Source organism: Nelusetta ayraudi, unplaced genomic scaffold, assembly GCF_046127955.1.
Source record: "Nelusetta ayraudi isolate G7.1 ecotype Tasmania unplaced genomic scaffold, CSIRO-AGI_Nayr_v1 ptg000011l, whole genome shotgun sequence".
Classification (NCBI taxonomy): domain Eukaryota; kingdom Metazoa; phylum Chordata; class Actinopteri; order Tetraodontiformes; family Monacanthidae; genus Nelusetta; species Nelusetta ayraudi.
The window spans coordinates 17,810,215-17,822,762 of NW_027466061.1; the positions used below are offsets into that span (position 1 = coordinate 17,810,215).

The following is a 12,548-nucleotide window of genomic DNA, read 5'->3' on the forward strand; positions in this document are numbered from 1 at the left end:
CACTTTCTCACTTTCTTCTTCTTTTAAGACACGTGGAGCTCAGTGTTTTCTGCCCTCAAGTTCATGTTGTTGTGCTAGTGTGTGCGCGTGTGTGTGTGTTTTAGGTTTATGTTTAACTAATGTCTGTGTGGCTGACAGTGAGTTTGCATTGTGAGTGCGTGAAGCCGCACATGACACAGCTGCTGTGTGTTCATGTCTCCAATCAAAGTTACAGGAGGGTCTTAAACTTTCTCAAATGAGAAGATGAAATATACTTTGAATGTACTTTTTACTCTTTGACAGGCCGTGCTGGAGCACAGGGGGCGGTCCTGGTGCGTCTGGTTCCTCTCACCCCAACCCCCGTCCGTCCCAAGGAGGCACACAGCACTCCCACACCCCCACTGTGTCCCATCTTTTTGAGAAGAGTAGGCCGTAAGGTCAGGCTGCTTTTGTTTCCTCACGTTCCCACACCAATGTAACTCAATAATGTGTTGCTTCATAAAAAGATACATTGGTGTCAAGCGGGGGAAACCAAAAGTTCTCCTTGTATCATCTTGTAGGTTTTATTTAATCAGTCATAAGTGTAGTAGATTGCCTCATTTGCATTCCTGTGTGACTCACGTTTGATGTCCCTCCAGGTGTTCCGTACTTGAGTTTTCAGTAAAGTACCCACCGAGCATGAAGTCCGGTGTTGTGCACTCCTTTCATAAATACAAAGAATATTACAATAAGCTTGGGACTTTTTCATCCGATGTGTATTGTCATTTTCAAGACAGTGCAAATCGCTGTTAAGAAAATTCAGCAAATAGGACCTAATGTGCCTTTAGTCCAATTTGGCCTAATTTTAGTAAATATGGCCATAAAGTTGCAGTGCTCTGTCCATCTTTATATACAGTCGACGCGTTAAAGGTCAAGCAGCCAGTTAGTCAGTAAGTCATTATCACAAACTCATGTATGAGTTATTATGAATTCATGTATTCGTTCTTAGTTCGTAACCATTCATGAAGTCATGATAAATCATGCATTGCCTTTTTAGGGTTAAGAGAAAAAAAAAGAAAAAAGCAAACCACACTCCCCCAACCATGCAGTCCATTGAAACAGATTGTCGCAGGAGTTGCTGGGAATACATCACAATCATACATCAGCTTTCCTAAACCATGAATAATACAGACAGTCATTACTAAAAAAAAGAAAAAGAAAACTTTCTTGAAAATGAGGACAAAAGCTGTATTAATACCACAAAGTACAAATCAATCCACTTAAAATCATCTTAATATTGTATATAATATTAACATATTTTAACTGGCAGACACCTCTAAATCATCTCAGAAAGATCACTACTGCTTGGGCACGGGGGGTGTGAACAAATGGCCCCGGCTCAAGAGATTACATGACGGGTTTCACTGAACATGGTAAAGTTTTCTCTGGCTTTGTATTTGGACAAGGCCAGCATAATACTGCTGCTGAACTGGAGGTGATGGCTGAACAACCACCCCGCTCTCAATGAGCTGCATAGACTTTTCCCCAGAAATTCCCAGACAAGATAGTGCAGTACATACACTGCTGACTTTAGCAAGAGTTCATGATCACTGCGGGGTTAAAACCATTGAGAAGAAGCACATTTCAGACAAGTTTTAAGCGCTAAGAAGCATTCATTCATCTTCTATACCCGCTTATTCCTATTCAGGGTCACGGGGGTCTGCTGGAGCCTCTCCCAGCTGTCATAGGGCAAAGGCAGGGTGACAATCCCGAAAGGTCACTGGACTGCAACCCACCCCGCCTTAAAAAATAAATTAATAAATTCAAAAAAAGGACTGAATCTCCACAAAGTCAGGATTCCTTTATTTCAATTCACTTTTTAATCATCAGTGGCAAATCAGTGGTGCCAGATCTAATAGTGCAATTAAAAAAAAAAATCTGACAAACTCGAACGTCTAAGTGTGCTGTTCTGATGTCTCACTTGGTATAGCATAAGGGTGCACTAACACTTGTCTAATTTAATATAATTTAGTCTTTACCGTTCCCAAGCACGATTGAGCCCTAAAGTATGGTACTCTTGGCTAGTGTGAGCAATCCATACTGAGCTTAAGCACGGTACACCTGCCCAGCACGCTACGCTTGGAAGAGGCGTCCTTTTGCATTGCAGGGTTCACGCCTGAGCACAAGCGCGTTCCCATACACAACCCCTGAAGTAAGCACCCCGTCAGCTTTGACAATCAAAAGTCTCCTCACCTGTTCTCTGATCTGGTTGCCAATAAAGAACAGTGTAGGGTTTGTGGACTCTAAATGTAATGTCATCCTCTTTCTGGGAGTGATTTGCAGTGTCGCAGTGATTTGTGGCAACTTGAATTGCTGATCACTTGCTGTGTAATATGATGCTGCAATGTGAAGCTCTCGTTGCACTCCACTCTTTGCTTGGAGGAAAGTTTTTGTTTTCTTCCATTGCTGTCATGGAGAAGCTAGGCTATGTTTTTGTTAGAGCCCATTCCTTCATATAATTAAGGTTTTGCCTTCGCTGCACTGCATTCATCCTTTCACTGTTTCAGAGTTCCCTCCTTTGTGGCTGTACGCCTCCCTCGCAACTCAGACCTTTTCGCCTCCTCAAGTCATTCAAACACTTGTTTCTCACGTTCCATTTCAATCAAGACTTTAAGCTGGCTTATTTTGCAGCTTGGCTCTGCTGAATCTTTTGATGAGGCTTTAGCGTCTTCCTCTCCTTCCGTCTTCTGAACTTTCTGCAGACTTGAAAAATTGTGAACACGGTAATGCCACGAATGAACTCGTCTTAGTCAAAGATTCTGGAGATAGGCTGTCTTCACCAACATAAATCAGCACTTGTTTCACAATCTCCCTCCAGAGGCAAGCACCCAGACACAAGGGGGCAGTGTTCCTGGACTTTGAGAACATCGGTCCTCCAGCATTCCTTCAGCAAAGTATCACGTTTGTCATAATTTTATAAGTAATTCAACACCGGTGGTGAGTGTGTTTGAAAAAGAATTTCTTCAAAGGATGGAAATAGCCACCTATCCCTTGGTTCTTTGATCAGAAAGCAGTACATCGGCTTACAAGTACAGCAGCCTTTTTTTTCCACGCTTTGAAATGGCACTGTAATACTGTACATGCCATTGTAACAGAGTAATAACCATTTTTCATGCCCAAAGCACTTGATGCATTTATGAATTCACATACATAACCTATTAATTGTCTAAATATTCATGTCATTATCAGGGTTTTCGGGATCTATGAAGGCAGCATTCAACGTGAAAAGTCTCTTATTGGTGAAACCATGCAAGCCAGTTAGAAAGTTCTGACTGGTACCTTATTACGTACCATTAAACTGATCTTGTTTAGAAAAAAATAAGTAGGAACCTGAAATAATCAACTCTGATATCATTACTTAACACAGTATAACAGACCAAAAAAATAACATGGTTTTATTTTTCATATTCTTCATATTCTTATGAATAATCACCTGGATAAGTAAAATCTCTTCTTACTTCTTCAAGGGCACCTTGCTCTTTTAATGTTCATCAGCAAGGACTTCTCTCTAGGTGTTGGCTGACAAACACACATAAACATTTGATACTGGCTTCATGTGAGTGCCGTTATAAATGTTGACATTCAGATTAGGTCTTTGGCAGAGAGGCAAAAAGAAGCACCAAGGTTCTTTTTTGATCCTCTAGCGCATCAGAGTATCAATAATTCACAAGACTTAATAATATAGTAATATCACCCATTGTTATTCTTCTTCACAATTGCCATTGGCTTTTTGATAGATCATTATTTTAAGAAATATCCATGAGTTAACAGTTTACAACCTGCTGAGGTCATAGTACAGCTCTGACTTGAATTCTCACTTAATTTCAGAATGTAAAATTTATTCAACAAAACAATTTTATCAGTGCACTTAATCCAAAACTCGATCTCTGACGCTAGAAGAGTGAGATTCTGAAAAAAATGCCTGTGGAGAGAGGTAGACAAAGAAATATTAAGTTACTTAGAGTAATCAATATTGTACAGGTACTGATTTAAGTAACACAGAGTCTCTGTGACTGCTTGCACTCTGCAGAATCCCTCCAAACTTTATGTTGGGTGAATCCTTAGCCAAGACGGAATGGCTTGAGCTACGTTTTTGCAATAGAAGACTTACTTGAAAACAGTGCCAACTTCATCTTGGCCGTTATCAATACATACCAAATAAGAAGGAACATTAGTTGAACACTTAAACGCAGCAATTTCTGGAGGGTGAATCCCCAAATATGACCAGCAGATGGTGGCAGATGGCCGACCGTGGCTCACTCAGAATGAACACTGGCTTCCAACTGTGTTTCGTTGTTACATAATAAGCAAGTAAATTGCTGTTTTCAGAAAACATCATTCTCCCAAGGTTAACATAGATTGTACACAGCATATCTGTGTATTCTTAGATGTTGAAAAAAAAACAAAAAACGTTTTGATACCACAACCATAAAATAACGACGGACAATCAGCTCATTGGGCCTTGACATGGAAAATGTTAAAAAAAAAAAAAAAACCAAACCAAAACAAAACAAAAAAAACATAATGTAGATTCTTTTTTTTAAAGACATTCTGTACATAGGAATGGCCTCCGTATTGTTTTATTGCACGATTAATTGCAATGAGGACTAAAAAAGAAAAGCCTTAACGCTACTTCCTTGAATACATGTAAAATTGTATTATACATTACACCAGTGAGTCCAAACCTAATGAGGCTAGTTTTTACAAGATCTTTGGGAAAACACTGTACTTCCAACCAATAGGCAGAAGAAAATAGATTATTGCTCCCCCAGTATTACAAATGTGAGAGAAATGCTGCGGGCTAAACCGTTTTTTTTTTTTTTTTTTTTTTTTTTCATTTCTCCTTCGTTATATTGCAATGAACTTTTAAGGATTTTTTTTTTTTTTTCATATCTCGGTGCCATTTCCGCTTACTGAATGTAAAGGGAATAATAAAAAAAAAAAAGCGACCCAGATATACGAAATGAAGGGGTCCTACAGGCACATTCCAACCGTGCGTTTTTCTCCTCTGAGCTGTAATCAGTTGCTGTCACAAACCTTGACTGGCTGTTGACAGTTATCTGGCCTTGAACAGCTGTTGTTGCGGTGCGCATTCTGACCAGCAGATGGCTCTGTCTCCTCCCCTTGCGGCAAACAAAGCAATGCACATACGGTTCAACACTTTGGAGACCGGCATCAAAATCCATTTTGAACACGCAGTGAGTGATACTCGATGACGCATGTTTGAAATAAAATGTGGCATCTGATGACAGAAAAAGGGATGTTTTAAACACCTTTATAGTACTGGTTGTGTGCTTTTCACCCATGTTAAATGCCTAATAATCACTGTCATTGGAAAAATACACTTGCGGTTGCTAAACACTGCTGAGAATTTTATCTAAACTTTACGGCAGTAGCTGCATATACACACACATACCCTAATCTGCTACAATATGCTGTCCCCATGGTGCATTTAGTAGACACAAACAAATAATCTTTCTACAGTAGTGCCCTCAGTAGTCCCATATTATGTCAACAGTAAATTCACCAACCACAATATGTGTGTGTAGTCTGTCTGTAACTTTCTCAGAACTAAGAAAACTCCCATCAGTTCTGGTGGAAAAGCTGGGGTGTGGTGGGGCTTTGTCACAAAGGGTCCCAATACCTCGCCTGTGTGTCTTTCAGTGGAACGAAAGCACAGCACAGCACAGCACTGCCAGCCAGGTGTTTGCTGGCCTCTGAGACATCTGCCTTGTTTTTGTCCCCTCCCAAACATGTAGAATTTTATTTGGTGAATAAAAGAGCTTTTTTTTCAGCATTAGGTTGTTAACAGTTGGTGAATTATGCTCTTCGCTGGAATTGTGGCAACTGAAATGTGCAAGCCCTTTCTTCTGCCATCAAGGATATATATATATATATATATATATATATATATATATATATATATATATATATATATAATAATTCTGAAAAAGTAGCTAATCAGAAGTCTCTTTGTCGAATGAAGTCCTCACAGCACCCCTGAGAGCACCTTGTTTCACAATATGACTGTCTGAAAGCCGCAAAAACACAGATAATTTGTGCTCAACGGGGGGAAAACATGTGAATATGGGTGTAATTTGGACTAATACTGAGTTCTGTGGGCCCAGCACTCAGCACTCTCTTTTTTTTTTTTTTTTGAAAGCGTGGGCCGACATGTGAGGTTCTAATAATTATTGGGCTTTATTTGCACGGATGTCGCGTCAAAGAGCGGCTAATAAGACAAACATCATCGCTAATGCAATGATGGAGCCGAGCTTTTTTTTTTTTTTTTTGCGGTTGCGTAACCACCAGGTAGGTTATTATAATGATGCGCACCGCAGCGCACGTTGCGCCTTCCACCGAGCCCGATCGCACCCTCCCCCATCTCAAGTACAATTACGTGATGGGTGACGTTTCAGCATGCGGAGGAGGAGGAGGAGGAGTAGGAGTGCGCTGGGCAGGGAGCACTTGGACCGGAGAGAGGGCTGAATCGCGGATTCATTTCCCAGCGCAGAGACAAGGCGTTCAAGGCTGCGGACCGGCGGCTGTAGCCGAAGCCCATTGTCTCCTTTCAACATAGCGGCGCCGAGGAAACACGGCCGTGAGCGAAACCCAGCAGCGGCGTGTCGCGCCGTGAAGGAGTGTCCAAGTGGTAGGCAGGCATTGCGGGTTTGGAGGAGAGGAGAGGGGAGGGGGAAAAAGGAAAAAGAAGAAGAAGAAGAAGAAGAAGCAGCAGCAGCGGCAGCAGCGAGTAGGAGCTCCGGACAAGATCTGGCCAAAATAACGGAAAATGAATCACAGTCAATCTGTGATAATATGAACAAGAGCCGCGTTTTGCTGCAGCTGACGACCAACTATTGATGCTTTGTGCGCCGATCCTTCGGCAGACCATCCATTTGCGCGGACTTCTTTTGTTCGCGCCGCTTGACTCCCAGATCCCGTGTTGCACACTCTCGCCTGCTGCTCCCAAACTGACTTAGTCGCTCCCGCAGACAAGGAAGGAAAGAGAGACAGACACACACAAAGGAGAAGAAAACGATCCCCCGTCAAAATGAATTACCAGTCGAGCGTCCCAGTGTCCGGTATCTCGCCGCAGTCTCAGCCAGCCATGCCAACCCCTGGCACGGTCCCGGTGGCCGTGCCCGTCCCGGTGCCCCAGTCTATCCCGTCCCAGTTCGGATCCGGATCGTCTGCCAGCTCGGGGGCCGGTCAATTCGGTTCGGGGACTGTTTCAGGCCAGGCTTCCCAGGCCGGCACGGCGGGCTCGCAGTTTGTTTTGTCCAACTCGGCGGCCATCCGGGCAGAGATCCACCGGTTCGAGTCGGTCCACCCCAACATCTACGCCATCTACGACCTGATCGAGCGCATCGATGACCTGGCCCTCCAGAACCAGATCCGAGAGCATGTCATCTCCATTGAAGGTGAGTCTTGTTTGGAGGGGTGTATGTGAGTCTTTTGGCGTTATGGTGAGAGTGTGTGTGGAGTGTGTGATTTTTTATTATTATTATTTTTTATTTTTACTGTCGTTTGGTGCTTTTCATTCATTGAGAGGCTCCAAGTGGAGATTGGGTAGAGGGGATCTCCTCTTGCTTTTATGTACACATTGTCATGGGCCCATAGCATGGTGTCAACAATCACACTTTGTGAAGGCGGGGGTGTCAATATCCCAAACCTGTGCCATGCAGTGATTTGCCCTCATGCACTGCAGTGTTGAGGAGGAGGGAGAGAAAATGCTCCAGTGTTTCTCCCCAAGGAAAAGTCTGTCTTGATCGTAATCACCTTTGGAAAAGGTTCGCAGATTTCCACGGCAAAGTACAACAAACGTCACCCATCCCCTCGCATTGGAGGGCACGGCAGTGTTAAAGCACATGTTGCAACGCACCATTCACTGCGCAGACGCCCTCACGCACATGCATGCTGGCCGGCCATGCTATGGCATGGTGCCGTTGTCCAGTTCGGGTCATCTCAATGTCCAAGTGCGTAGTCGTCTACATCTCGCCCCACCTCATTAATTCCAATGGAGAGAAGAAGGTCTGACGTGCAGACGCTGACGCATCTTCACATGTCGCACCTCACCTGGTGCGGATGGCAGCTCCTGTCAACCAGACGGCCGCAGTGGTACGGAAGCCGCCGCGACCTGTCAATCTACATGATTCACTGTCGTCATTGTCTTTAAATTATGGTGCTGGTTTCATCCCGCAACTCATCTGCACATGGATCCAATTAGTGACATACAGTAGCAGCCAGCAGTCCGTCCATCACTCCCCCAGCGCCGGGGGGAAGGGTGGGGATGATGGTCTTTTACGAATATTAAACCACATACATATCTGGTGGTTGATTTTGTCACTGGCTGGTCTAAGCAAACTGATGTGCTTTCCTTATTGGATTATGCAAAATTGCAAAATAAATTAGTTCTTTGACTATAACGCAGCAACGGATAATTTTCTTTGACAAGACGAATTGATTGGTGTTTGACCTGTGTATGTATATCACGGCCATTATTTTGTAAACTTCTAACAAACAAATTCTTCCTAACACATTTATTTGGAAAGCTTGTGACAAGTTATTTTTTAATCTTTTGTTACTAAATTTGTCAGTTAAGGCTCTTAAATTGTCCAGCTCATCATAATCTTGAAGGTTAAATTAAGATAACAAGACTAGGTTTGTTACTAATAGTTATTCAATAGATTTATTAAATCCACAGAGTGAATTCTAGTTAGTGGATGCAAGCTACATTTACTGTGGTATGTTGGCAAACATTGTATAAACTAAGGAATCCCTACCTACCACCACGCTGTAGAACGCAGACACGTGACGCCGCAATCAACTGGTGTGTTGTGTCTCAGTTTAACCTTATGAGGGCACAATGATTTTTCTATTTATCTGGTGCCTGAAGGACTGTTGCATAATGTTCTCAATAAAGCCGTTCCTCTTGACTCTGCATCTTCTTTCAGAGCAACACTGCAGTCTTTTTATGAGTTGTCTTTTGGATCCACATACCTCCCTGGAAGATGAGATAATCTCCTTTTTTTCAACAAGATCTTCCTGTCCTAGGACAGTTTGCCTTTTCATCTTCAGAACACAAGCAAACATGCGGGAACTGTTGCCTCAATTCACAACGCTGGGCGTGTTTAAGTAAAAGGAGCCAATTTGCTGTGTCTTATTTCATTCTATTTCATTCTCACCCTCTATTTGTTCCTTTTCACCGAGTTCTAATGAGGACTTTTCTCCCCCCCAGCATGCGACTGTGCAAAGCCAGTCTTTTAAATTCAAGGCTTCTTGTCAGCATTTTCAAGTGTGTGTGTGTGTGTGTGTGTGTGTGTGTGTGTGTGTGTGTGTGTGTGTGTGTGTGCACAAACGTTGCCAACAAGTTCACGGAACGGGGTCATTTTCTTAAGGCCAGTGTGCCTCGGTAGTATTGGCAAAGTGCAACCTCGGCGCAGCTAGATGCTGCTTCCAGTGCCAAAGTGCTCTCTCTCTCTCTGCAGCGTCTTGCGCTGCATGCTAACCCGTTGCCAGTTGTTGATTTCTCAGCAGACCACCACATTCTCTGTTTACCCGCACAGGAATAAAGCAAGGCTGCCGCAGTCGTTGCATTGTGTCCACACCTCCAGGCTTAAACAAACCAGACTCACAGCTAAACAACAACACAGACGTGGAGACGCGAAGTGTATTCCCAGCGCCTCTTCATTTATGAGTCTGTTTGACGCATTGTTGACATGTCTCGGGGTAAACCTGAACATTTGTTGCATGTGGATTGCTCTGCCCTGTTGATGATTCAGGTACCGTGTCTTTGCCAAAAGGCACAAAAAGGGTTCACTCCCGCCTCCAAACCCCCCCAAAAGAACACTTGCGCTGGCATGGATGCAGAATCTGGTGCCTCCCTTGACGTCTTTGCCTCAGTACGTGCAACTTTAAAGACGTCGCGAGGGACTGCAAGAGGAGAGAGTGGCCGACCCGTCTTCACCTGCGCCACAAAACTGCAGCGCTGATGCTTTTCAATCTTGTTTCATTGCAGAGACTGTTGCTTAGAAACCAGCGGGTCACGTGTTTAACAGAATTGCCAGAGAAGTCAAAAGAACTCTAGCCGTACAAAAAAAAATAAAATCCTCAGTGTTTGTCAGCCGCTGCTAATGTTTTGATTAACAGCGGCTGATTACTTATTCTCTTTACGAAACAAAGACAATCTATTCTGCCCATTTCAGCCTCTTTGTTCCGTCCGCATAGATTGATATTCTGGGTGCTGCTCCCAACCAGTTTATACTGTCCTTTAAAATATTTTTTTTTTTTAGTCTTTAAAATGGCTGTGTTTTCCAGAGAGGCAAGCACATGAAATCCCAAGATGTAACACAAGATGTAAGTTGGTAGCCGAGTCAAGCATAAATATTGACAATGAACATTCCTGCACAACAGATTATATTTTTTTTATATGATTAATGGTAATTTTGACATTTCAGTTTGTTGTTGTTGTTGTTGTTGCAACAATCTTGCCAGTCAAGAGTCAGCGACTATGTTTTGGAATAAATCACTTTTTGTTCTGCAAATGGGGTTCAAGAAGTGCACGTGCCAGTGGATGGATCTTGAATAGGAGATGTGAAGCACATCAGCATTGTGCAGAAATGTAGGGAAGTATGGAGCAGACAAACTGTTGAGATTAGATCTAGATGAGTGTGGGTGGTTCACCAAAGCATGCAGCGTAGCGCTGGAAACCTGGCAGCCTTGGTTTCTAATATTTTGGATGTTCTCCCAAACCAGACAGAGTGTCGTGTAGTTTACTTTTCCTAGTGCAGTGCAGCGAAGAGCTGGGACCAACAGGCGCTATGTTCTTCACCGCAGCTTGACCTAATTTTATTTAATATATTATTTTTCTGTGTTTAAGCTTGTGTCTCTTAATACTGACATTAGTCTGGAAGTGTGTCGAAAATCACACGTTTATGCAGAAAATACAATTTTTGAGTGTGTAAGGTTGCATTGGTGCTGTGTGCTTTGTGCATTACAAACTGTCCATAAATTGATATTGTAACAATGGGAAGTCAATCAACAGGCTGTACAGTTGTGACAAAACCTTGTGGCGGTAGAATGCTTGCTACAGCTAGCTCACTATTATGCTTGCCATGGAGGCTCATTCTATTTTTGCTGTCTTGTTGAGGTGTGTGTTTAGTTTTTGTGTAATAAAATGTAATCTTCAGTGGTTTCAAGATATACTTGCAATCCGCTGTTAAAAGCAGTAACCTTTACACATAAAAATGAACGGCATAACGGGAAAGTCATTTTGAATAAAGTTGCTTCTGCTAAGTGCAAAACTGCACTGTTCGATTTGGGACAATGGGACTTTTTTGGTGAGATTAGTGCAACACACAATAAATGTGCTGTGTTGAAGGATACTAATGGTAGTGCACAATTTGGGACACAGCTACGGTCTTGTGTTCAGATCTACAGTCAACTTGTGTGAACGACCAACTCACTGACTGGATCTGTTACCATGTGATGGAACATATTGAGTTATGTTGTAACGTGTGTGACACACTGACCAACAGATTGACTTACACTGACTGTGGGAATGCTGCAGAGTGTAGTGCGGCCGACATTTAGTATATGAAGAGTAAGTCAATTGGGAGGGACAGGCTGGATCGTAAGAACATTCAGTGCATAAAAAAAGGAATGCATATGAAATTTCAATTATGCTAATATGCGACTGCACCCCAGCAGTGGTGCAGCGAAAGCTGGTTGGGATCCACACAATATGATGGGTTCTATAACACAATATTTTGACAAGCAACAGTTAGAACTGTGCCTGTTTCAAAGCAGGGCATCAGTAGTCAGGTAGTCAGACATCTCTTTGTTTGCAAAGGCAATACTGGTCAATTATATTGAAGCTTTTGGCAGGGTAACGCGGTCCACTCTTCATCATTAATATTTTAAATGTCAGGCTGTCTCGTCAGAGAATTCTAAACTTGTTTTATTTTCTGTATTCAAACAGAATTTTAGTGGCCCTGTTTACACACTGAAACCTAAGCCTTAGAGATGAGCACTAGATTTTGCTTTTGTTTTTTGAAATTTTATTTTACAATTGAAAACAAATGTTGAACACTAGGGCGTGGAATAGAGCCAGCTACGCATTAGATGCATTTATATGTTTTTAATTGTGGTAATGAAAATGTGGAATATCTCTACCTGTGCTGTTGTAGGAAGCATCTACAGAGTGTTGGCATACAGCAGTGAGTGGGAGAAGCCCCCACTGAGAAGAGACATTTAAATGGGAAATGTTTGACTCATTTTTTCTCTTGTTTTGGCCTTATAGCGGAATCACACTTTGCATAATAGCGAGCCCATGACACAGAGCTATTTTTAAGGGGATGTCCCCAAGCCAGTTGTAATGATGATACCTGGTTGTGATGGTCTCTGACATTCAGAGTGCAAAACTGGTTCACCAAAGTGCAAATGCGCACGGGCACACACATACACACACTTATATATCTGGCTTACATCCCAATGTCAGAGCAAGGGCATTTTCCAAAATCTGCAGCCGC

General features: G+C 42.7%; 1 protein-coding gene across 1 annotated transcript in view; it reads left to right on the top strand.

Moving 5' to 3' along the window:
• The first annotated feature begins 6,451 nt into the window (after positions 1–6,451).
• agap3 (ArfGAP with GTPase domain, ankyrin repeat and PH domain 3) overlaps positions 6,452–12,548 on the top strand; it is a 115,983-nt gene continuing 109,886 nt past the window's right edge. The window contains exon 1 of the mRNA XM_076021577.1: positions 6,452–7,439. Coding sequence (XP_075877692.1) covers positions 7,070–7,439 — 370 coding nt within the window. The 5' untranslated portion in view covers positions 6,452–7,069. The remainder of the gene's footprint in view (positions 7,440–12,548) is intronic.